The sequence below is a fragment of the Lemur catta genome, chromosome 3 (assembly GCF_020740605.2).
Source record: "Lemur catta isolate mLemCat1 chromosome 3, mLemCat1.pri, whole genome shotgun sequence".
Taxonomy (NCBI): domain Eukaryota; kingdom Metazoa; phylum Chordata; class Mammalia; order Primates; family Lemuridae; genus Lemur; species Lemur catta.
In genome coordinates, this window is record NC_059130.1 from 91,894,392 (window position 1) to 91,920,676 (window position 26,285).

The 26,285-nt window shown below is 49.4% G+C and overlaps 2 protein-coding genes across 7 annotated transcripts in view; both read left to right on the forward strand.

The window, feature by feature from the left end:
- ATPAF1 (ATP synthase mitochondrial F1 complex assembly factor 1) overlaps positions 1-17,098 on the forward strand; it is a 44,738-nt gene extending 27,640 nt beyond the window's left edge. Inside the window, exons 9-11 of one of the 4 annotated variants that reach the window (XM_045545486.1) lie at positions 960-1,033; positions 15,088-15,162; positions 17,014-17,098. In XM_045545486.1, coding sequence (XP_045401442.1) covers positions 960-1,033; positions 15,088-15,162; positions 17,014-17,071 — 207 coding nt within the window. In that variant the 3' untranslated portion in view covers positions 17,072-17,098. Of the gene's footprint in view, positions 1-959; positions 3,811-15,087; positions 15,163-17,013 lie in introns of those variants that run through there. The other 3 variants (XM_045545488.1, XM_045545489.1, XM_045545487.1) reach the window with 3 other exon arrangements.
- Positions 17,099-17,337: 239 nt separating this feature from the next.
- Positions 17,338-25,677, forward strand: MOB3C (MOB kinase activator 3C). 3 transcript variants are annotated; one of them, XM_045545492.1, is made up of 4 exons: positions 17,338-17,425; positions 20,698-21,150; positions 23,241-23,443; positions 23,765-25,677. In XM_045545492.1, exons 2-4 carry the CDS (start codon positions 20,733-20,735, stop codon positions 23,792-23,794), a joined length of 651 nt encoding a protein of 216 aa, XP_045401448.1. In that variant the 5' UTR covers positions 17,338-17,425; positions 20,698-20,732; the 3' UTR covers positions 23,795-25,677. The 3 variants fall into 3 exon arrangements, with proteins under 3 accessions (XP_045401448.1, XP_045401447.1, XP_045401446.1); XM_045545491.1 differs by lacking the exon at positions 17,338-17,425 and adding an exon at positions 17,954-18,031; XM_045545490.1 differs by lacking the exon at positions 17,338-17,425 and adding an exon at positions 18,334-18,476.
- The last annotated feature ends 608 nt before the right edge of the window (positions 25,678-26,285 follow it).

Here is a 26,285-nt window from a genome sequence, read left to right on the forward strand (position 1 = left end):
TAATATGTTGGATGGTGCTACATTTATCTGAAGGTTGACAGGCTTGAGAATCCACTTCCAGCCCCACTCACAAGGCTGTTGGCAGAGGTTTCATGTCCTCACCATGTTGGCTTCTCCATATGGCAGAAGCCATTATCTATCATTTTGTCATAGGCTATTTTTTTTTAAGAGATGAGGTTTTGCTGTGTTGTCCAGGCAGGCCTTGAACTTCTGCACTGAAGCAATCTTCCACCTCAGCCTCTAGAATAGCTGGGACTTCCGGCTCGTGCCGCCATGCCCAGCAATTTTGTCATAGTCTATTTGTTAGAAGTCAGTCTCTGAGTACAGCCCTCACTTAAGGAAAGGGAAATTAGGCACCACCAAAAAAACAAAAAGTATTATAAAATTTGTGGACAAATTTTAAAACTATCACAGCTGGCCCTGGCACTACTTTTCTTACTGAAGTGGTATCAGTAACAGGTTTTATTCAAGTATATGTCTGGTTAGTCAAGAACTTAGTACCTCACTCACAAACTGGTTCTTGGAACTGGATAACTATTGCTCTTTTTTTTCCCCCTGGAGATATATTTAACAGTTATTAAGGAACTGAATGGAGAGGGAAATTATGAACATGTGCATTAATTTATTCAGCAAACATTTACCAGATGTCATTATGTGCGGGAACACAAAACAAGCTATGGTTTTATATCTTTGAGGAATTTGTAATAGGGAAGGTAGACAAAAAAGAAAAAGAAGAAAAAAAGGACAGTAGTGTGAAAAATACCATGATGATGTTAAGTGTAGGGTGATTTGGTTACTCAGAGAAGAGGTACCTAACCAAGACTGGGGAGGTCAGGAAGTCAGGGAAATGTTCTAGAAGCAGTGACTGTTGGGTGAGGGTCCCCACCCCCACAGAACTCAGACACAGAGCATTGTGGCCGTGTGCAGGGAAGACCCTCATTATTCTTTTTACTTTACAGAACGTTGCAGAGGCACAGTGCATCGCCAACCAAGTTCAGCTCTTCTATGCCACTGATCGGAAAGAGACCTACGGGTTAGTGGAGACCTTTAACCTCAGACCAAATGAGTTCAAATATATGTCTGTCATCGCTGAATTGGAGCAAAGTGGAATTGGAGCAGAACTGAAATGTGCCCAGAACCAAGATAAGACTTAGAGCTATAATGATTGACCCTTCACCAAGTCAGCTCAGCCCTGGATAGTCTAGAGCCCACCTACCCCTCAAGAACTCAAAGAGCTCAGCATCTATAATGAGCAGTCTATAATGAGCTGCTCTGTGTGCTTATTGCAAAAAGTAATTGTGGAGATGAGCCCTATTACTTGATATTCAGGAATGAAGATACCCAAACATTCTGATAACTATCTCAGCATACTTGAGGCTTCCTTTTAAGTGTTTGAGGTTATAACAAGAGACAGCCAAGAATCTACAGGACAGCTGACTTTGTATAGTGCAACAGTGTAGTTGCATTCTGGCATTTTGACCTCATAGCTCACAAATGATCATTTTGTCATCTTTATGATCTTGCGACAGGATAATAAGCTTGAAGACTTGCTATGGCTAGATATGGGCTTTATATATGCTTCCCATGCTCCAGTCAGCTGGCCAAAGGCATAACCCAGATATCTTGTTTAGGTTCTAGAGCAATCAGATATTCCCATCAGGATAAAGACTTCATCTAGATGCCTTTAATGTAGCTGGTTTGGGGTATCAGCAAATTTCAAGTATAGTTAGATAAACAGGTACAGTGCCTGTATATTATTAAACCATAGTTTGTGGCACCTGCTTCTCTAACTGCCTGTTAGAAGTTGTGTGTTTGATGGGGTGAATCAGTGCAGTGTAAGTAAACCAAAACACTTTTATAAAGAGAAGATCAATCCAGATTTGCATGATTTTTTTAAAACAACTCTAAACGTTATATAAAAAAGTAGGCGGAAGCAAACGTTCCCAGATTGGGTGTAGGGAAAATGTAGCAATAAAAAAAAAATAGTCTGGCTTACAATCTTTGTTACACAAAATAATGAAATTTAAGCTATGTGCTATCCATAGTGTCAGCTATATGGCCTGATTTTATCGAAACTCATCTTGGGACTCAGCAGTTGTTAGGAATACCAGAAATAAGAACATTGTTCTCCAGTACTGGAAACCCATCTTTTGTTTGTAGTGTTGCTGTTGTGGCTTCAAGCTCAGTGATAGAAGAGGATGGTGTTTACACACCAGCCTTCTGAATCCGAGGCCCCAAGTGCCCCTCAGTATTGTTGTCGACTGCCTTTACTATGCCTTTCCTTTATTGATCTGACATGTTCCACTTTGTCTGCTGCTCCTGTCTAAGATCTGGTTGGATGACACTGAATATGGTGAACGGGAATTTAGGTGGCATTTATAGTTTGTGTGTGTGGCTGGGGCCTGTCCTCAAGCTCTTTAAATAGAATTGCACTTCCCATTATTTTCTGAGCTGTGTTTATTTTGTTCTACCGATGTGTCTGTGTGGAGAGAGAGACAGATAGTGTTTGTTTAACCTGAAGAAGCTGCTACCCTTTCACAATTTCTCTAGAGGTTGAGCTTTTCCCTAATGCAAATTCTGGACCTGCCTCTGGTCCTGACAGTTCTATTTTGAGAAACTTGAGTCTCATCAGCCCTGCAATTTTCCTTAAATGCCCTCTGACCTAGATGTTTTGAGTTCCAGGAATCTTTGACGTCAGGTAGGGTTGCTTTCATGGTTATCCAGTTATATTTGCTTTTCCCTCCAGATGGACCCAGTTCTTAGCCATAGCACATTTTCATAATGCCTCCATCAGAGGGTAAGAAAGAGATGGAAACACAAGTAAGAAATGGCTGCTTATTTTATCATTCCTCCTGGCTTTGCCCTCAATCCCCACTTGCCAAAGATATATCCATGAATAATTACATTGGACATGACCAAAGTACCGTCTGACTGCTCTTTTTATTTATTTACCAAGACGGATCTGGTGAATAACTAAAAGAAAAACGTAACATTTAATCAGTAAATTTGTCCCTTGGTGCCAACGTGGTGTTATAGAAAGTGGACAGACTTCAGAGGTAAGTGAATCTGGGTTCAGATGTCAGTGTTGCTATTCATTAGCTCTGTAATGTGGAACAAATTATTTAAACCCTCTAATTCTGTTTTTTTCGTCTGTAAAATGGGGATGCTAATATCTACCTCATAGGATTATTGTGAGAATAAATTAACTTATATATAGACTACCGTAGAACTTAATAGATGTCAACTCCCTTCCTTTTCTCTACTTCCCCTGCCCCTCACTAAAGACTAACACAGATTAACATTTCAGGTGTGCAGATCATTCTTCATTCCATTTAAAAGAACAAACCTTATCTTTAAGATGCAGTAGAATCACCTAGAGCACTTTAAAATGCAGACTCCCAAACTGAAAACCCCCTCACAACCTGCTGAATCAGATGTGTGCAGAGGGGAATGGGAATCTATACTTCAGCATGTGCTCCACGTGATTCCGATAGAGGTAATCAGCAGCCGCACTCTGGGAACCATTGCCTTATTTATTCTTTACAAAAATGTACAATACCCAGGTCTTTTCTTTCCTGTGGACACTAACCATAGGATTTAGGTTCCTCTGCTCTTTGTCTCCCGTAGTGGTTCCCTTTGTATACTCTAATTACATTCTATTTATTTATTCTTGTATCTATTTTTCCCCTATTAGACTGTGAGCTCCTTGAGGGCCAGGATTTATCTCTATTCCCAGTGCCAAGGACATGGCCTAGACCATAGAAAATAGCTGTTTGTTGAATAAATAAATGACATGGATTTTAGCCAAAACATTATCTTGTGTGTGTTCCTATATTTAAAGACTCGATTTAAGAGAATCTCTTAACACACATAGATTGAGAAATTGCCGAGTAGGGATATTTACAAACCAAGATAGCAAGTTACACAGTCTTTGTGTCTTGCCTGGTCCATGGCTTTACCTCAATGGGCCATCTACTCAGTGCACTTTAACACTTGTTCACAGAGCACCTGTTCTGCAGCCACTGTGTTAAGTGCTGGACACAGGAAAATGAGTAGAGTCTGATCCCTGCTCTCAAGCTCTGTTTCAGCCACTGCCTCTTTCCCTCTTGCCTCTGATTCTGTGCTTCACACCTATACCTGCTCATGGTTTACCTTGTCTTGTTCTCAGGATGTTCATACTCGTACTTCTTTCTTCTCCAGCCAGTTTGAAAGCTGGAAACACATGTTCTGTTTATTGCGTTCTCCACAGTACTAACCTTCTGTTCAGTCTTGAAGAAGAGGTACTAATGCCCACTCCCCCAGTTATTTGATTTAACATTGATTCAGCATTCATTCATATTTATTGAGCACCTATGATATGCCAAGCACTATTCCAGAAAACTGGGGAATACAGCAATGAACAGGACAAATACGGCCCCTGTTCTCATGTAGCTTATATTCTTGTGGAGAAGACAAATGAGTAAGCCAATAAAACTTTAACTTAGAAAAAAGCTTATCGAATGAGGATATAGAGAAAGAAAATATTTTTGTACAGCTGAACAATGTGTTTGTTTTAAGCTGTGTTACAAGAGTTGAAAAGTTAAAAACAATTAAAAAGTATATAAAGTTAAAAAGTTACAATAAGCTAAGGTTAATTTATTATTGAAGAAAGAAAAGTATTTTTTATCAATTTAGTGTAGTCTAAGTATATAGTTTATAAAGTCTACAGTAGTGTACCATAATGTGCTAGGCCCTCACATTCACTCTCTACTCACTGACTCACCCAGAGGAACTTCCAGTTTTTCCTGCAAGCTCCATTCATGGTAAGTGCCCTATATAGGTATACCATTTTTATCTTTTATATCATATTTTTACTGTACTTTGTTTAAATATGTTTTGATACATAAATACTTACTATTGTGTAATGGTTGCCTACAGTATTCAGCACAGGAACGTGCTGCACAGGTCTGTAGCCTAGGAGCAACAGGCTATACCATATAGTCTAGGAGTGTAGTAGGCTATACCAGTAGTCCCCAACCTTTTTGGCACCAGGGACTGGTTTCATGGAAGACAGTTTTTCCAAGGTGGGGCATGGGGGTGCAGAGCTCAGGCTGTGATGTGAGTGATGGGGAGTGGCTGTAAATACAGATTACAGATGAAGCTTCACTCCCTCCCTTCCTGCTGTGTGGCACCGCCCGCCCCCCAAGTTCCTAAATTTCACAGAAGACAGTTTTTCCACGGACCAGGGGTTGGGAGTGGTGGAAGCAGTGGAGCTATGTGGCCTAGTCCCTAACAGGTGCAGACTGGTACTGGTCCACAGCCCTTGGGCTTGGGGACCGCAGGGCTATACCATCTAGATTTGTGTAAGTATACCCTATGATGTTTGCACAACGATGAAATCACCCAATGATGCATTTCTCAGTGTATCCCCCATTGTTAAGCAACACACAACTATATACACATTAACAATAACCACTAACATTTAATGCAGGCTTACCATGTGCCAAGCACTGTGCCTTTTGCATGGATTATCTCAATCCTACCAACAACCCTATAAGGTCGGCAGTAACCTGCTTGTGGGTGACATGGGCTACTGCTCTCCTTATACCCTACTGCCCTCTCCCAGCTCCAGCTCAGGAAAGAGGGCAACCTTCCAGTGATCTCAACCCCAGCTCCAGCAGTGAACTCAGGTCTTAAGAAGTCATGAGTGGCTGTGGAATGAGCCCTGAGAAACATGTCTACCAATTTTGCTGCTGGTAACTAAAGAACAAAATGCAGGTATTATACATCTCTGATTCCTCCAGACCATTTTGAAAGACATCGTGTTCTAACTAGGGAGGACTTCTTTTGTGCTCTCTGGTTAATTCTGAATAGAGCGCTTTGGTCTTGTCAGTTCTCCTCATGTGGCATGTTGGTGGCAGCATCTTTATCCCTGTTCTGCTAAAGGAGAGATTTGGGTCGCAGAAACGGAAGGGATGACTTGAAGGTCGCTGCCTGCATCAGGAAGCAAGCCAAGACTAGGAGGCGACTGTCCACACTCCAGACTTAATGGGATCATTGGTAATGTCCATTGAGCAGGCTCATTCCTCACATTCATTTGAACAGGGCTACTTCTGAGCTTATGAATCATCCCAGGTTCCCTAGAAAATTCAAAACAAAGTCCCTTTGCGTCAGTTCACAAGAGCTTCAGGATCCAGTGCCTGGTGACTTCTCCAGGCTCATCTTGTGCTAGGCCCCCATCCACTCCTTTAGCCCCAGCCATTTTGGATGGCTGGCAGTTCCCCGAACACCGTGCTCTCCCTACCTCTGTTCCGCACTTTTCAAATACATTTGCCTGATTCAAATGTCCATTCCCTCTTCATCAGGTTAATCCTTATTTGTCTTTCAAAGCTCCACTGAAGCTTCTCTACCAGAAGTCTTCTCTGAGACCTACTTGTCTCTACTCTGCTCCCCACCTGGGTCATGTGCTCATCTGTGCTTCGGCAGCATTTTGCACTCAAGCCTTTGCAAGCCTGTCCCCCCACTAAATTGGAAACCCCTTGGTGGCAGGGATCATATCTTTGTGGGCATTGTATTGCCTGTGTCCAGCATGAAGCCTGGCAGAGGGATATAAGATGCCTTGTGGATGCTGAATAAATTCCTCTTTGGTGACCACTAAACTCAGACACTGGCGCCTATAAGCATCCTTTGCACGATGAGATCCAGCCCTGGCAAACACATTGTGGTTATGTCCCAGTCCCAGGCTGCAGCTATTTTGCTTGCTCTTATTGCAGAGGCTACACGTGGGAAACCAAGCGAAGGGGCCATCAGAGGAAGCAGCTATGTCCAGGGTTTGTGAACAGAAAGAACTGAGAGGCAATGAATGAACTTTTGGAACAAAACAAATATTTTAAAGTACCAGTCCAGCACATTCAAGGTCTTGTCTTGGCTTACCAAGCCTTAACATTAAAAAGACCTTAGTATCCAGTCACTAGTTTTCAAACTATACTTCAGGAAATCCCAGAAGTCCCTTAGAGATGGGGACCTTGAGAGTCTGGTCCTTACCCCAACTCAACTAGAGGGTCAGTGTTTTATTTGCCAGGCTTTGCATAAGCTGTCATTTGAAGAAACAGTTCCCAAGAAAGATTGAAAAAAACCTGGTCTAGTTAGTCTAATCTCCTACTCACCATAGTAGCCCTCTCTACAGCATCCCCAAGCCATTGGGCAACTGAAAACTTCCCAGGGACTAGGAGCTCTCTACCCTGCTAACTGGCCTGTACCATGCTGAGACAGCTCTAAGTGATAGCAAGTTCTTCCCCACCCCTAGCTGAAATCTAGCCTCCTCTCACTATCCTCTACCCACTACTTCACTACCCTGGGCTTCCTTCTGCCTGCCATAAATGGAGCCTCCCCAAAAAGCCCTCACTTTAATACTTAATAGCCTTTCCTATTGATATGTGAATAGAGCTCTCAAGTTGCTTTGGTATCTTTTCACCAGATTAAGCAACCTTCTGTCTTTCCTTATATGACCCAAAACCCCAGCCCCTCACTGTCTGGCTCAACTGCTTCTCACTTGTTTCTGGTCAGACTCTAGCTCATCAGTGTCTACCTCACAGTTGAGGCCTAGAGTTGAGCCCAAGATGGCCTTGTGGGGTTACTAGAGCGGATTTGTAGTGACAGTATCTTGAGAATTGGCATGGCCCACGTAGAAGTCATTTCCCCACCCTCATCCCCACTGCCACCCTCTCCTGTCTTCTCATGATCTGTTGTCAAAAATGGATTTTCCTGCCTGGAACTTTGACTTTTGGGCCTCTACACATATCCCCATTTCATCTGGTTGGTTTCAATCCAGTGTTCCCATCACATCTTGACTTGAATCTTCACTCTATTGCTCCAAACCTGTGTCCCTCCCAACAAATGTGGAATTCACTTTTCCTTGGTCCTCTTCTATATCTGCCATGGCAGTAGTCATAGGTAAGTGATGTCCTCTAAAGCTCTTTATTTACCAAAAAAAGTCCTTGCCATAGTTTGAAACATCACTACTGAATCATGCTTGATTTTGGTCCACTGTGATCCCACACCACTTTTGTTGTTGCTGTTGGTCGTACATTCATGATTTGACATGAATCCTCACCTTGCATTCTCATTTTTCAGCCCACATTCATTCTCCCATTTTGACCGTACCTCTGGTCAGATAGGAAGTAGCAGACAGATCTTAACATTTTGACACTAATTTTGCAGGCAGGGGGAGAAGGAACAGAGGTGTTTTACTGAGTCTCACCGGTGTATGACTCCCAGCAGACTCTCTGAGATGTTTGATTACACTGCCTAGGTTTCTTTCATTTGATCTTTGTGACAATACTATAAAGGTAATATTCCCATTTCACAGATGAAGACACTGGTGAGACAGCATCATAGATGTTAAGAGTCAGGTCTAAATTAGAATCCCAGCTCTGCCTTTTATTAATTGTCTAACCTTGAACAAGTTACTCAATCTCTCTGAGCCATTGTGTTCCCATCTGTAAATTAAATAACAGTCCTATTTCAAGAGTTAAGAAAGGATTAAATGATGTAGTATATGTAGAGTACTTAGCATTATGCTTCACACATAATAAAATACAAAAAAGTAGCTGTTAGATTAAGTACTTTACCTTTTCAAGGTACATATCTATACAGAGGAGGTGGAACCTTCTATTTCTGGAACAAATCTAGAACATAGACCTTCTACTTCTAGAACATGTTTCTTTTGTGCTATTTTTCTGCACTGTGTTGCCATTTTAAGAAATTCTCTCCCAGGAATTTATAGAGGCTTGAGCAGTAGTAATCATACCAGACCAGGGGACAAGCATTAGGAATTTGGGAGTCTCAAGGCTAGATTCATAGGGTTTTGCATAAGCTGTCATTTGAAAAAACAGTTCCCAAGAAAGCTAGAGGGTAGGAGCAGGGAAGGGAAGGCTGGGTTAAGTGTAGACCAGATCACACAGATTGGAGTAAGGACCATTTATCAATCACCAATCAGCAGCTGGCTGGACCCAGGACATACATCTAGCATAGGGTTGGGGGTAAGATGCAGACAGGTAGGCAGATGTGGGGCCTGGGAGCTAACATCTGGATTAGGAGCAAGGTAATACCTGGAGTTCTGGGCCAAGGCGCAGGCCTGTCTGATTATTTGTAGATGGCTTATCTGAGACAAAATCATTCCTGGTGACAGACCTCTACTTAATTCCTTGTCAACTCATTAGACAACTGTTCACAGCTTAAAGAGACTAAATCCATCTAATCTTGTCATTTTCTCACCTGGCTGGACATCAGAAACACCTGAAGAACTTGTCAAACCTGTCAATTCTTGGGCCCTACCACTGAGATGTGGATTCTATTGCCCCGGGGTGAGGCCTAAGAAACTATTTTTCTTTTCTTTTCTTTTTTTTTCTTTTTATAACTGTCCAAGTAATTCTACAGCTCAGCCTGATTTGGGAACCCCTGCGTTAAATTAGTGATTTTTTTTTTTTTTTTTTTTTTGAGACAGAGTCTCACTCTGTTGCCCGGGCTAGAGCGAGTGCCGTGGCATCAGCCTCGCTCACAGCAACCTCAAACTCCTGGGCTTAAGCGATCCTACTGCCTCAGCCTCCCGAGTAGCTGGGACTACAGGCATGCGCCACCATGCCCAGCTAATTTTTTTTTTCTATATATATTTTTAGTTGTCCAGATAATTTTTTTTTTTCTATTTTTAGTAGAGACGGGGTCTCGCTCAGGCTGGTCTCGAACTCCTGACCTTGAGCAATCCACCCGCCTCGGCCTCCCAGAGTGCTAGGATTACAGGCGTGAGCCACCGCGCCTGGCCTAAATTAATGATTTTACTTTTTTTTCCTACAGTTAAGTAAAAAAAACCCAAACCAGGCTGGGTGCCGTGGCTCACACCTATAATCCTAGCACTCTGGGAGGCTGAGGTGAGAGGATCGCTTGAGCTCAGGAATTCAAGACCAGCCTGAGCACAAGGGAGACCCTTCTCTACTAAAAATAGAAAAAATCAGCCGGGTGTCATGGCATGTGCCTGTAGCCCCAGCTACTCGGGAGGCTGAGGCAGGAGAGTTTGAATTTGCAGTGAACTATGATGATGCCACTGTACTCTAGCCCGGTGTCAGACTCAGACCCTGTCTCAAAAAACAAAATTTAGAAATTAAAAAAAAAAAAAGGCCCCAAACCAGGTGAAGTGACTTCCCCAAGGTCACATAGGGTGTTGGTAGCAGCATTCCTTCTCTCTCTTCTTTCCAAATTTTGTTTGCACTTTGATCCCAGGCAACCAACTGGAAAATATGTGGAAAAAACAAAGATTTTATTATTGTCTGCCTCTAGGGAACATTTCTGGGATGAGATTAGCTGTTCCCAGCATGTCTTAGGCAAGGACCTCAATGGGGCATGAGAGGAAAGCAGAGGCCTTCCCAGATGCTTGGAGTTCAGATGTTTTCCTTGTTTGATTTTGAGAGCTGAGAATTTCCTAGGCTTATGACCCCTGGAGCCAAATGCTGGATTATCTGTCGCACTGGATTATGTGTGCATGGCCCCTGCAGCTGCACAGAGAATTGTGTGTTGCCTGAGCAGGCTGAAGCTCTCCATCCATCCTGTGTGCGTCTGTTCTTGCCTGTGGTAGTGAGCACAGGGGGATGATATATGGAGAGCAGGCAGCAATGGGGGGGCAGGATTGATGAGAACTCAGCTACAGAGCTCAATTGGAAGACTCACACCCCATTGGAGCTGGGATTGATTGGCTGGAACTTTCTCGCCCTTCTCAGTTTGTCTCAGAGCCAGCAGGCTACACTGTGTCCTCTGGGCGCCCCTGCAGAGAGAGGATTGCTCTCAAGGTCAGGAAAGCTCTGGGGACCTTAGTGGTAGTCTACCTCTAGCCCTCTTCTCAGAGGCAGGCAGTCCCCCATTCTTGAAACCAAGTGACCCTCAGACAGCCTTCTGTTTCCTAAACCCCTTTCTCCTCTCTGTGCTCGGCCTCCTTCCTGGCTCCTTCTCCTTTTTTACCCTCAGCTCACACTGAATGACTTTCTGTCTGGGGTGCCATCTGTCGAATGTGTGGAATATGACTGGCCCCAGCAGATTTTGCAAGGGTATCAAAAAAAGTGAATGAGAAATCTAAGGTGGTGTCAAGGTTACTAAGGATGGTCAATGTACCTAATGCTGTTAATTGCTTTAACATGGTTCCAAGCACAAATGTCTGTGTTATCATCTACTTTCCCGGGAGAACAGCTTTAGAAAGTGTCTAGCCCCCTTTCAAACTGATTTGTTTTCCTTTCTCTAATTTACTGAAGGGTCATATGAGATAGCTCTTAAACAGTATGTTTGCTAAGTACTCAGGCAGTGTGGGGCAGAAGGGTGGGCCCTGAAAATGGAGTTGGGAGGCCCCACTCTGCCATCTCAGGCTATGCTTCTTGACCAAGTCATTTCACCTTTTGGAGCCACTACTCACATCCCAAGGTTGTTGCAGGACTCAAAAATGACCAGAGTAGTAAAAACCACGTTTAAACCAGAAAATTCCTTACAACTGTCAGTTGTTGCTACAAGGTCACGTAGGAGAAGATAAATAAAACCCCACTTTTAAGGGCTTACAGTGCAAAGGGGAAGACATGATCTCCATGGGCTTAAACAAGGAGCACATCTGCAAAGCACTGAGAACTTTTTGTGTCAATAGCTGCCCCCCGCAAGGTTGGTTCCAGGCAGCTGGTGTAATTCACGAAGACTTCCCGGAAAAGAAGAGCACACCCTTAGTTTACTTAGCCTTGGACAAAGCTGAGCTCCTACAGCTGCTGCTTGAAAAAGCCCCAAATGCACCGGATGACGAGCTGGATAACAACTGTGGGAAGTCACAGGCTGGACTTGTGTGGAATCCAGACTCCACGGGGCCCAGTGAGTCTCCACCAAGAAGTGGACCCCACCCACTGCCTGAATCGCTGCTTCCCGCTGCAGCAGATACAATTTTCCTATCTCCTGGAAATGCAGCCTAGATAGGACCCAGAGAGAACTCCAGGGTAGACATGTCCAATCACCCAAACATGTCCAATGTCTCTCCTTGGTGGAACTGTCTTTCTTCCTTTCCAGCCCTCCACTTCTCTCTCTGAAGGGTTGCTGAGAGGAGGAAATGAGAATATGCATCTCATGCACAGGGATATAAAAGGTTCAGCAAATGGTTTTTATTACCATGACTTGTCACTGGGCTGATCCCTTTCTCTCCCTGTGCCTCAGTGTTCTCACGTACTTCAAGGAGATTAGACTAAGTGATATCCAAGGACCCCTCCCTTTTAAGAGCTACCCCCTCCCTTATCTGTTGCTGGCTAATGATCCTCTGTAGCCAGAGGGACACCTGAGCCCATGGAAGTTCATTAGAAGACTGAGGCCTTTGTCATCACCCACAAAGCAAGGAAAAGGTCTGCAGTTGGCCTAAACACAGTGCCTGACACCTAGTGAGCCCTCAGTAAATCCTTACGGAAGGAATGAATAAAAGAATGAATGAATGAAAAAACATGGAAGAAGTGGATGTGCTGTTTCCACCTCACCGTAATAATATTAATAATAATGTAAGTGATAATTTACTACCATTGTTACTGAAAGATATCACCCCAGCCCTCTGGAAGTATAAGGAACCCCCACCTACTGGCAACCCTGAGGCAGGTGTTCCACTGAACACACCTGGAGAAAAGATGCCGTGGAGGAAAGAAGAAAGCACGTGGGCCCGGGGCAGTCTGAGGAGGCTTTGTGTAGGAGAACAGCTTTGAACTGGGTGGGGGTGCTCCAGGAAGGCAGTTCCAGGGGCTGAACTTGAGGTACCACAGTGGCAGAAGAGGGGATAGGGTTGGACAGAACTTCCTGTGCAGCTTCCATGGAAGGCTGAGCCTGGAACACTGATAAAACCACCCCCCCAACTCTCAGTCCGCTCCTGGGGCATCCCTGGACTGGGAACTAACACAAGTGGTTGGAGGGCACAGTGCCTACCAGGGCCATGCTGCGGATCAGGTCTGGGGGCTATGAAATCCTCGTCAGGAACTTACGCACGCCAGGCTTCCACCCCAGCCTCCAGAGTCTCCTTCCCCAGATGGAAGACCCTAACCTGAAGAGGTGAGGGCAGTGCCTCCAACTCAAGGCGGGCAGCTGGGAGGGAGGAGGACCTTGGAGCAGAGAACACTGGAGTCTGAGGTTCTCAGAGGCAAGAGGAGTCTCCTCTTCAGAGGGACTGAAACCCTCGGAAGCCTGTGTCACAGGGGGCTGGCCCCCTCTGCCTGCACCCCTCCCTCCTGAGAAGCGAGCACAGCCATCCCGGCTGCATGGTCAGACAGCTCTGATGTGCCGAGTGTCCCCACACACTGTCCTGGGTCTCTGCCCACTGCCCTCCAGGACCCTGGAACAAGCTCAATCCCTCTTCTACACAAACACTGCTGACTGCTTGAAGGCAGCCACTGGGACAGACTGGTCACAGCCTTCTGCTGTGAACAAGGGCTACCACATCTGATCCTCACAGCTCTTCTGTGGGGCAGGTGTTTCTTTTTTAGAGAAGAGGAAATAGGCTCAGAGAGAGTAAGTGATTTGTCCAAGGTCACACAGAATTTTAGTATATATGCTTGTCAACCTTGTTGTCCTGTCATATTCCCTTAAACTTTGTATTCTTCAAACTAAAGGACATCTAACTCAATTCCTCTTACCGCCATGAGAGTGTCTGTGACTTTTTCCTCAATGGGCCAGGATATAAGATAAGATCCAGGAAGGGACATCCTGCCTCCTGGGCAGGGAGGAGCAGAAGCTGAAATAGAAACTCTTTCTTGGGAGAGAGGGAGGGCTACAGTAGCTATCGGGCTATAGTAGCTGCCAGATGCCTGGTGAGGTGAACTGAGGGTGCAGTAGCTCATTATGGGAAGAGGGTGTGGATAGGGGACCCTTCCTGGCATAGGAGGGGCTGGGGAGTCTCCATGGAGAGGCCACTCTGTATCAGTGGAGTCACTGGGTACAGGCCCAGCAAGGGAAGGGGCAGGAAGCTGGTTCTGATAAGGTACTCCGGATGGTACTTGGTATCTTGCTATGGCTAGAAGGTGCTTTTTTTTTTTTAATTTCAGCATATTGTGGGGGTACAAAAGTTTAAGTTACGTATATTGCCCTTGCCCCCTCACCACCCCCCCGAGTCAGAGCTTCAAACGTGTCCATCCCCCAGACAGTGTGCATCGCACTCATTATGTATATATACACCCATCCCCTCCCCTACCCACATCTGGCCGACACCCAATCAATGTTATTCCTAAATGTGCTCTTAGGTGATGATCAGTGAAACCAATTTGATGGTGAGTACATGTGGTCCTTATTTTTCCATTCTTGGGATGCTTCACTTAGTAGAATGGGTTCCAGCTCTATCCAGGAAAATACAAGAGGTGCTATATCACCATTGTTTCTTACAGCTGAGTAGAACTCTATGGTACACATATACCACATTTTATTAATCCACTCATGTATTGATGGGCACTTGGGTTGTTTCCACATCTTTGCTACTGTGAATTGTGCTACTATAAACATTCAGGTGCAGATGTCTTTTTTATACAGTGTCTTTTGTTCTAGAAGGTGCTTTTGTGGGGCAGGTGTGGAAACTGAGGCCCAGAGGGGGGCAGGGGCTTTCCCAGAAACACACAGCAGAATAGCGGCAGAGACACCACCCTGCTGCCACTTGGAGCTCCCACTGGGGACGCGTGTGCCCAGGCTGTGCAATAGAAACAGGCACAGACTCTCCTAGGTCCTCACTGGCTCCCACGAGGCTTCAGAGATGGGCCTTGTTTGAGCCCCTCTGGAGCCACTCGTCATACTCAGGACACAGTGGCAGGGAACAGCGCCTGTCCTGTGTAGGTATGCAGTGCTGTCAGGTCACAGCACACCATCAGAGAGGGCATGACTGAATCAAGATCACACAGCTAATACATGGTAAAACCATGACTTTGTTCTCCCAGGTCTGGGTCTTCTCATCCCCAGCAGAGCCTCCTGGAACAACCAGTCTCTCTAGCCCAGACTGAAAGCAGCAGGAAGAGGTTACAGGTGTTTGAGGGATCTGGGCTCTCTGGTTTCCTCCAACCCTTCCATCTGCCTCCCATCCCACAGACACCCAGGAACTCTGCAGATGAGCTGGAGACTTCTGAGGTTCCTTCAAAATGGATCATCTCTATTTCCCACAGTGTAAGATTCTGTGCTTTTCACTTTTCACCAGACAAACTCCTGCCTGTCCTATAAAATCCAGCTCAGAGCTACAGAAAATGACCATGTTAAAAGCCACAGAGGAAGTCACATCAAATTCCAAAGAATCCTACAGACCATAATCTCTGACCGCAATGCAATATAATTAGAAGTCAACAAGAAAAACAGAAACCTCCCATAGGATGAAAAACTGAAAAACACACTTCTAAATCATCCAAGAGTTAAAGAGAAAGTTCCAATGAAATTTATGAAATATTTAGAACTGCATGATAAGGAAAGCACAAGAAATTTCCAAGTCATTTCCTCTGTGAAGTCAGCCCTGACCTCACGTTTCTCCTCCAGATGACTCTCCACCCTCCACCCAGTTCTGTGACCCAGGAGGCTGGCCTCTATGGGCTGCAGCAACAGGTTCCCTTGTCCTTGGCTTCTGGGAGGATTCGGCTAATGGGGAAACCTGGCCAGAGAGGGGAGGGAGGGAGAGATGGGAGGGCTTTTATATACCCCCAGTCCTTCCCTGTATGACTGTGGTGGGCTGGTGGCCCACCTTAGGGCACACCAGCCCCTCCCTCATGGCTCCCATCCTCACCACTCCCTCCCCACACTCCTTCAGCCTGGGGTTGACAGCCACCCACTGCTCTTGCTAGCCCTTTGGGGATACGCTATCCATATGGTTTTCCCACACCCTGACTACACCTGTAAATAGTGCCTTCATTAAACTCTCTTCAAAACACCCAATTTGGGTGTTCCACATGTTCCACTCTTGGGAAGCCCATCAGTCCGTAGCCACATTCTCACTTCTGCATGACTGAGCTCTGACCTAGTGTTATCTGTCTGTCTGTATCATCCCCTCTGCTAACCTGTCAGTACCTGGGTCAGCAACTGGGTCAGCTTCGTCACTCGGTCCCCTGATCTCAGTGCACAGAATCGAGTTCAAAGCTATTGATGAGGATATCAAATAAATAAGAGTATATTTGAATTTCCTCCATAAGCAAATGTTTGTTTATAGAGGATTTGGGGCAGAATTAAGACTCAGACATAAAAATACAGAGAACTTTAGACCGGGGCAAAAACAGGTGCTCAGTAAAAGAACGTATCCTCAGTTCTATGCCTGAGGATTCCCAAGGATCCAGCGTGTTCTCATGCCATCAAGCAAGTAGAAAGCCCGACACAAAGGGAGCCCAGTGGGGTACCTGTGCCATGGTAAATGCCCACCTCCAGCCTCTAGCTCTCCCCTACCCACATCTGGTCACCTTCCGCCCCCTCCAGGGTGACTTCTACAGCCCAGCTATCTGCCTTGGCCCTCCTAGCCTAGAAGGCCTCCAACTGGTCTCTGGGCTTGGGGGCCACAGTGTGCATTGAATGCTCGTGTGGGATATCTGTCCTCAGGGGAGGAACCCAGGTAGAAAAAGAGGGAGAGCAGATCAGGTCTTGAAGGGTTTGGATTTGGTTGGAAGGAGGGAGGGACAAAAGGGATTCCAAAATGGGAACAGCTGGGACAAAGGTCTGGAGGTGAGAAATGGGGCGATTTTGGGTGGGAGTGAGGAGAATCAGTCCAGCCTAAGCAAGGCCCCCCCACCCTGGTGAAGGAGATGAAATCTGTGATTTGAGCACTCTTCTGGGCCAGTCCCCTCAGGAGTGAGGGACTCAGCTCATGATTCCCAAGGCATTCAGTCATTCACTCATTCATTCATTCATCAAGTGGGGTTTGCATTCCTACTATGTGCCAGGAGCTGATATAGGAGTGAACAGGACAGTCCTGGTCCCTTACTGATTTCAGGGACTCAGTGCTTCCAGGAGGGCATTTATTTAGCAGTTCTTTTGTTTCTGCTCCAGACAGAAGCTGGGCTTGTCCCCATTTTGCCGTCTAGGAATCAGAGGCTGCCTCTGGTGAAGGTCCAAAAAGACACCGAGAGGGCGGGCTGCTCAGTTTTTTGCCCAGCGGGAAGCTGGGAGCTCGGTACGGACTTTCCGGGAAGGCGGGAGTGTGTCTGTGTATTGTGGGTGGGGGGTGCCCCCTTTCCCCGCCCCTCCCCGCCCCGTGGAAGCAGCGTGGCGGGGCCCGGGGCGGAGCTGGCGTCGCCTCGGGGCGGGAGGGCGGCCGCGGGCCCGGCAGGGCAGGCAGGGGGACAGACTGACAGGCGACAGAACCGGCACGGCAGGAGACTGGCAGGCTGAGGACGAGCCAGCGCGGGGAACGTGACCCCGCGGCCAGAAGAGGGCCAGCGCGCTGCGGCCGAGGCGACCGGTGAGTGAGCGCCCGTGCGTCCCGCGGCCCCGCCGCGCACACGGCCCAGCCTTGCTTCCGCTTTCATTTCCTCGGCTGTCCCCGCGTGGCACCGTCCGGAGGCGACCTCTGCCCGGAGGCAGCCTGCCCACTGTCCTCAGGCCGGGTCGCGACTCCGAGCTTTGAAAGTCTGGGTTGGGGGTGTCCGTCTGGAGGGGGGCGTGTCTTCGAGAGCGGAAATGTCCTGCGGGCCCCCTGGGTCCTACGACCGACCTGTCTGGCTCTGAGAGCTGGTTTGGGGGTGCAGGAGGAGGTGGGGAGGAGGTGTGAGGGGAGGCCCTGTACCTCGGGGCGGGGAGAAGGGAGTCTTCGCCTCTACTTTTCGATCTCTGCCCTGCAGAGCGTCACAGGCTGGATTCTGGGGTCAATCTGGGGCCATCCTCTGGCCCAGATGCTGGGCCAGGCCCAGGGGGTGGAGGTGTGTCCTGTCAGGGGACTAAACGTCAGAAACAGGCTGGATCACCCTGCGGTCTTCATTTGGAAAGCCCAGATGCCCACCCAGGGAGTGAGCAAGCCACTGGCCACTCTAGGAGTAACAGGACTTGCTGCATTAGGAAATGGGGCCAGGTGGGTGAACGTGGTGCTTCTCTGAAGGCATGGGGTGGGGGGAGTGGGGAGGGGTAAGAGGTCTGGATGGAAGGGCACCTGCCCTGTACCCACCCTCAAGCTCACACTTCCTGGGAGCAGACCCACGCCTTGAAGTTCCACAGAAGGAAGGTGGAACTCAAGCTTACTAATCAGGACACCCAAGTTGCTGTGGGGGTCAGTGTGTTGGGGGCAGGAAGCAGGCTGGGCTGTTTGGTGGGCAAGATGCTTCCCCTCTCCCCCCACTTCCCTCTACTTCCCTGTCTCCACCAGACCAGTGACCAGCCAGTGCAGGAAAATGGTCCTTTACTCTTTGTCATGGGCTGAGCCCCACCAAATCCCAGTTCCCAGTTCTGCTTGTAACTTGCTGTGTGAATGCAGGCTCCTCAAGTCCCCTTTCTGGGCCTCAGTTTCCCCATCTGTACAAGTGAGTTGGGCTGGTTGATTTCTCAGGGCTATTTGGGTCTAAGCTTTTCTCGAAGGCCAAGCACTGACTTTTTTGCCAGGCCCTGTTCTAAGCTGTGGGTGGGGTGGGGACGGCAATGGCCACAGAGCAGCCTCCACCCAAGAAGGAGATCTGGGTTCAGTAGAGGAGGATGTGGGAGGAGGTAGTGTTCAACCTGGGGATGTGTGGTCGGGCAGGCGGAGGGACCAGCATAAAAAAACACAGAGCAGGGGAGTAGAGGCTGTGTTCAGGGATCAGGAAGAAGTCCAGGGTCGTTGGTGTAGGGAGGTGGGGTGTGGGGCAGGAAAGGTAGGGTGGTGTTGAATGCCAGGGTGAAGGCCTGTTTGTAACTGACAGTAAAGGGGCCCATGCGAGGGTGGAAAGCCCCAGAACCCCACCTAATTGCAGTATGAGTGATTTTGGAAGCACCTGCCCCAACCAGAGTTTAAAATGGAGATGGCAAGTGAAGTGTAGAAATCTCCTCCTCTTTGTTCAGGAAGCACAGGGGACTTCTTTGGGTGGGAAGTTGAGGAGTAGGGATGGATGAGATGACCTTCTGCATCTCTGAGGATTTTTTAAGAGGAAAAGATCCTGCCAGAAGGCCTGTCCCTACTCTGCAGCCTCCTTTCATTTTCTTTCACTGTCCCCATCCAGGCTGCCTGTTGTGGGTACAAGGAAGGACCCCTGTCGCAAACATCTCCTCCCCTAGTTTGATTTGTTGATTTGTTGCTAGAAGTAACCTGCCTGCCATATGTGCCATGCCTTTGGTTATATCCAAGTTTCACCTGGTTCCTACCCTCCCTTCTCCAATCCTGTCCCAGCATTACCAGAGATGTGAGAAGGGAAAATGCTCCAGTGTCTGCCAGTCAGAGGTCAAGCCCAGGCTTTGTGGCTGTATTCAAGGCTCACTGCAGGGCCAGGGCCAGGGCTCAAACTTACCAGGGCCCAGGTCACAGTTCAGCCTGCAGCCAGAGCTCAGTGCTTAGATTACATTCAGCCTTGGTGCTCAGTCTGGGGCCAAGGTCAGTGCTAAGTCTGTGGCTAAATTCCAGCCTCAGCAGGTGTCTGGGTCTGCATTTCCCAATAGCTCACAGGGGAGACAAAATAACCACCCTGAGAGTCTCAGAAACCTGGCTGTGTCAGAGTGACCCAGGATTTGCATGGGCCAAATCCATGGTGCTGCAGGGGTCACCTAGTAAGCCAGTGGTGGTGCTGGGACTGGAACCCAGGACTCCTGTCTCTTAGTCTGGGTCTCTGATCACTGCCTCCCCCACCCCCCAGAGGTCTCTTCTGAATCTGGGATCCTTCAGTTCTACAAGGCAAAACAAATTTGTCTGAGCTCTAGATGGGCCCAGCTGGGTAGATCTGACTGTATTCGTCTACCTCCCAGTGCTGGTCACATAGTAGGTGCTGTAGGGATGTCTACTGAGTGTCAGGTGCAGGGGGAGGGCCAGTGGCTTGTTCAGATTTGGGGTTGGAGGAGGCTGGCTTGCAGGAGTGGTCTTTCCTGCCATTGTCAGAGGAAGCAGCGCCCTTCTAGGCTGGCCACCGTCCCCCTCCTCCAGTGCCTGCAGCCACACTCAGAGGCCTCCCAGCTGATCACGTGAGGGCCCTTTCCTCTTTAAGGGTGAAGAAAAAGGAAAGGACATTTTTGGTAGAAAAGTCCCTCCTGCTCCCTGGGAATCCCCGGTGGCCGGATGGACTACGGGATATCCCAGAGGAAGCCAAAGGCTGGGGCCCACCGCTTGCCCCCAGCACAATGCAGCCAGGCTCTCCCACGCTGCACCAGCTGGCCCTTGGAGCTCCCAGAGGTCATCTCATCCAGGCCTCTGTCTCCAGGGCCTGGATGGAGCCTGCAGGGAGCCTCTGAGATCTTTGTAATGGTGAGCAGCAAGTCTGCAGAGCACCTGTTTGGAGGCCAGGCCCAGCCCTCTGCGAGATGCAATGCAAGCAGAGATGCAACGCAAGCAGAGAGGAAACAAGATGGGAAGGCCGTGGGGACTTGGCAGGGGGTACTGAGGTAGCCTGGACAGGGGGCTGGGCACTGGACCGAGGGCCTGGGGGTTTAGATTCCAGGCAGGGCATGCAGAGGTTGAGCAAAGGCTGAGAGGTGAGAGGGGTGGGATGTATTCGGAAGTCGGAGCCCAGCTGATGAGGCTCTGACCACCAGGCTCCCCCATGCCCTTGTCCCTGGCATCCTCAGGTCTGAGCCCCAGGATTCCAGCCCCAGGCCAGGCCATGGCACTGTGCCTGAAGCAGGTGTTCGCCAAGGACAAGACGTTCCGGCCGCGGAAGCGCTTCGAGCCGGGCACTCAGCGCTTTGAGTTGTACAAGAAAGCACAGGCCTCGCTCAAGTCCGGCCTGGACCTGCGCAGCGTGGTGAGGCTGCCGCCCGGCGAGAGCATCGACGACTGGATCGCCGTGCACGTGGTGGACTTCTTCAACCGCATCAACCTCATCTACGGCACCATGGCTGAGCGCTGCAGCGAGACCAGCTGCCCGGTCATGGCCGGCGGGCCGCGCTACGAGTACCGCTGGCAGGACGAGCGCCAGTACCGGCGGCCAGCCAAGCTCTCGGCGCCGCGCTACATGGCGCTGCTCATGGACTGGATCGAGGGCCTCATCAACGACGAGGAGGTCTTTCCCACGCGTGTTGGTGAGCGCTGCCGTGCCCGAGGGTCGGGCCTGGCCGGGGAGGGAGGAGCCGCTGCGAGCACGTGCCACAGATGAGGCATGTGGTGGGATCTGGCAACTGGGTGATGGGGGCGCGGGTGGATTTTCATCCCCATTTTGTAGAAGAAGAAACTGAGGTTGAGACAGGTTAAGTATCTTGCTCAAGGTCAAGCATTTGACTAGGATTGACTGACTCCCAATTTGGGGCTGTTCTTGTCCAAAGCTTGAGTATCCCTCCAGGGACCACTTTGGCAAGACCACAGACACTATGATTCTGAGAACCTTCCAGAACAGGTGCCCCAAGGTGTTCATGGCAGGTCCCCCTGCTTGGGCTGATCTGATCTCCAGCCTCCTGGGAGGTCCTGCTGAATCCTGACCCCAGGAAAGGGAGGAGTTTGGGGGTTGGGGGACCTGGATGGTATCTTCACCTCAGACTGGGACTCTGAGGGCAGAATTTCCCCTTGTCAGGCTCAGGCCACGGGGTCTTTTCTTATCTCAGCTGGGCAGCTGGGCAGGCAAGGGTGGGGAAGGGAGATGAGTGATGTCACCCTGGCCCTGCTTCCCCACCCCAAGGCAGCAGGACGGGGGTGTTGGTCAGGGTGCTGAGAAGGCATGACACTGTGTTCGTCACAGCAGCCCCACCTGCACCTGGGCCCAGCCCCCACCCAAACTCAGGCTCATCCTTGTGAGGCTGTGGGGATCAGAGATGGGTGGGGCAGGGGGTCAAGCCCAGAGGGGAAAAGTCTGAATGCTGAGGGAAGCTGGGCCCTGAGTCACAATTCAGTGCCCACGGCTCCTCCCCAGCCAGTGGCCTGCCATTTCCTGCACTGTCATGCCCAACAATGAGTACCTTCATCTTACATAGGAGGAAACTGAGGCCAAGAGAGGGAAAGTGTGCTGCACTGGGAGGGGTTCAGAACTGGAGCTCAGTTCTCTTGGGATTCAGGACCCCAAGTCTAGATGGGCAGGGTGAGAACAAGGGACCTGGCCTGGGCTGGAATGGCTTACAGGGAGGCAGGGCTCACCCCCATCTGACAGCAGTGAGGAAGAGGAAGGGGTCTGTGGAGCCAGGTGGGCCAGGGATGGACCTGACTCTGGACTCGTATTCCCTGGTAGCCTGTGCGACCCCAGGGGCGTATGCCTTAACCCTGGGCTGACTCTGCCACAGTGGGGGGGGGGCATAAGCCACCAAGATCTCCACCCTGAGTATGGGGGTGCTGTGCAGAAATTGGGCCTTTTACACGGAGCCGGGGCTTCCTGCAGGCAGGGTCATTTATCTCTGAGGGGTGCAAAGAGGGTTTGAATCCTGCCTCCGGTCTGTACTAATTAGTAATTGTGTGGCCTTGGGCAAGCAGCTTCACCTTTGTGCACCCCTGTCTTATCCTCTCTAGCATGGCAGTCAGACCCGTCATCAGAATTGTCGTAAGGATAAGAGGCAGAAGGTGCAGAGGGCCCTGCGTGGGGCCTGATTCACAGATGGAAGGTTTTTTGTGATATTAAATATTTGAAGGAATGAGTGATTTCTGCACTACTTCTTGAAGAATTAGTATTTTCAGGATTAGGGGTCTGGGACTGCTGCGTCAATGTTGAATGAGGAGTGACTTGGGGTTGGGGGTGGCTGGAGAGGGAGGACATGGTTAGATCATGAAAGGCCTGTGCAGTGCCATGCTGGGAAGTTAGGACGTAATCCTGAAGACCGAGGTGTTTTAAAATAGACCCAGATGTTGATGAACTCACCTTGGAATTGTATGCAAGGGTGTGACGTGAGCGGCCCTGCAGATGCACATCACTGGGGAGAGAAGGTTGGTCAGTGACCCCTAACATGGTTGCACAGGCGACGGGAAGATGTGGAAGATGAGGAGTATTTCAGCAGGGGAGGGGCACAGTCACATTAAAAAGGAAAGTGTGTGAAAAAGTCAAACCACCCTCTGCATCTCCCAAAGGAAAGCGTACTGAGAAGTATGCTGGGGCGAAGCCATCCTGGTGGAGGCTGCCTGTGTGTGGGAGAGCAGTGTTGGTCAGGCTTTGTCACCAGGACGCTGATCCCCGCTTCTGTCCCTCCACACACCCTAGGAGTTCCCTTCCCCAGGAACTTCCAGCAGGTCTGCACCAAGATCCTGACGCGCCTCTTCCGAGTCTTTGTCCACGTCTACATCCACCACTTCGACAGCATCCTCAGCATGGGCGCAGAGGCGCACGTCAACACCTGCTACAAGCACTTCTACTACTTCATCCGCGAGTTCAGTCTGGTGGACCAGCGGGAGCTGGAGCCACTGGTGAGGCGAAGCCCCCACTGCCCTCCCCACCAAGGCTAGCCTCTGTGAGCTTTCAGATCCAAATGCCGCCTGCTTTATGAAATTCCAATGCCCAAGTGGATAAATTCTGGGAAGGCAATTTATTTAACAATGGATTCTGTACTTTAACAGAGAATTCATTCAGGTGTCAGTGTACAAACCCAGATCTGCAGCCTAGAGTTGGGGTTAGGGGTGGGAAGGGGCAGGGCTCAGGGAGAAGAACAGCTGGGCCCTGTAGTTTGGGAAGGGGCTGCCCGGCAGGCTGAACTCTGACTGACCCCTTCCCACCTTGTGTCTCTACAGAGGGAGATGACAGAGCGGATCTGTCACTGAGCCAGACCTGGACTTTGTTGCCCGTCAGATGGACCATCTGAACACAGGGTGGCTAGGGAAGGGGAGCCTCAGGAGTCTGGTGGTAGAGGACTCTGAAGGCCCAGGGACCCCTCCACACACCGAAATCCTCTGGACTTCTGGTTCTCAGGAGTCTGTCTACATGTCCCCCTGACTGCTCATGAAGGGAGAAGGGGAGGGCTTCGAGGTGGGCAAACAGAAGGAAAGCAGAGTTAGACCTCTCGCACCAAGTCTGGGAGTCGGGTAGGCTAAGGGTTTCTTCTGTGATGCTTGACCCTTCCATGGTGGTTCCCAGGCCTAGCTGAAAAATGTGGATGTGGCCAAGGTGATGGCAAGAAAGGTACAAGAGAGTGAGCAGCCTGCGTGTGAGTGAGCACAGATGCCAGGGTGTGCGTGAGATTCTGACTGTGGGGCGCGTCTGCGAGCTAGCTGCCTTAGACCCGCCCTGGCACACAGTAGGCCCTGCATAAATGTCGGATGGATGGCTGGACAGATGGGTAGATAAAGAGATGGGGACCATCAGACCATGACCATTGTAGGAGTGATGACAGGTCAGTGTTCCCACTCAGTGTATGTGACCATGTGTAAGTGCACAAATTATGATTGTACATGCAGCTCTATGTCTGAACCTTCCAGGCTACAGTCTTCCATCAGTGTGTGAGTTTTGGGGAGCTGGGGGAAGGTGGGAAGGGAAGCCTCTTCCTGACTTCCTAAAGCCCTGGCCCACCACAGACACAGGTTCTGATTCGCTCCCCTGAGATGCCCAAGAGCTGTCATTTCACTCATCCTTCTGTCTCTAGGAGGGCCTGATTATAGACAGCCTCAGCCTCCTGGGGGTTGGGGATGAGCCCTCATGTCCACAAAGGTCCCCTGGCCCTTAAAGTGGGAATCATATTCTCCAATCTAGCACGCAGAATCTACAGACCTGGCTCCTCCAGTTTGAAGCCCAGCACAAAATACTCCTTCAGCTCAAGCAGGTAGTGGAACTTACAACTGGAAACTCCAAGTCTTGTCTCTCATCTTGGACACTGAGGATCATGTAGCTGGCAAACGGACTCTTCCAGGCTTGGAGAGCACCCATCCTAAAAGCACCTGCCTCCTTCCCACCCACCCCTGAGACATTCCAGCAGGTTGAATCTCAAGACACAGCTGTATCCAGAGAGACTGGGATGTCCATTCAGCACACCTTTGCTCAGTACCTCCATGCCCAGCCCTATGCCCAGACCCACAGGTGGTGAAACTGAGGCAGGAACAGGGTTCTGCCTTCCCAGAGCCTGCACTCTGGGAGTCCAGGATGGAGAGCCAGGAGGGACCTGAGATCATCCAGTCTTGCTCTCGTAACCTGCACAGGAGGAAACTGAAGCCAGGAGAAGAGGAGGGAGAACCTGCCCAAGGCTTCACAGTGAGGCTTTCATGAAGCTGGAATAGAAACCAGGGATCCTGACTTCTACCCTGGGGCCCTTCAATTGCTACACAGAGATGCACTGGAAAGAGAGTTTGACAGACCTACTCCAGGACACAACTATTCCTGCTTTGAGCAAGGATTTCTAGCCTGATGCCGGAATGTCCCACTGTCCCTTGGGTTGTCTCCTGAGCTGAGCCTCCAAAATCACACCCAGCTCGATGGCCTAGATGCTGCCTATCCTCTGGGGAAACAGATGGGGCTCTTGGGGCCACCCAGATGGGCCTGGGACTTCCACCCCTGCTGCCTCTGGAGTGGACTGGCAGCTTTGTCAGAGGCTCTGGAGTGAGGAGAGTTGGAGCATCCCCCAGGGTGGACTGTGGCTTGCAACATGGATTCTAGGCTGTGGCAAGGGCTGATTGTGGGGAGGGGGAGTGGGGAAAATCTATTTTTATGAAACAGAGGGAAGACTTTATTGTTGTTATTTTTGGTAAAATAAAAGAGGCAAACTAAAGCAGCCACTGGTGGGAAGCTGTGGTTTGGGTGCCACATGGCTGCTGGCAGACTGTGGAAGGAGCGGGGCCAGAATGGGGATGGGAGGGCTTTTTGTCCTGAGATCCTGGACCATGTGGCGGGTTGGTCAGTGTGGTCATGTCTGGCTCAGCTCTCCAGGGTGGGGACTCCAAGGTTTTCTTAGGGCTCTGGGAAGACCAGGCTAGGCTAGGACCCTTGGGGTGGAGAGGGCTGGCCCTTGCCTTCTGGGAACTCAGTCTGATGGAAATCTTTCCTTGTTTCAGCTCAGATCACCTGGCACTGGCTATTCTCATCCAGCCCCCTTAATCTTGGTTTTTCAGAGCCACAGTGCCAATACAGTCCTAACCCTAATTACGGGAGAGGAAGCCATTCTCAGCAGGAAGGTACTGGCCTGGTGCAGTGGCTCATGCCTATAATACTGGCACTTTGGGAGGCCAAAGTGGGAGGATCGCTTGAGTCTAGGAGTTTGAGACCATCCTGGGCAACATAATAAGTCCCTCTCTCTACAAGAAGATTTTTTTTCTTTTCCTTTTTTTT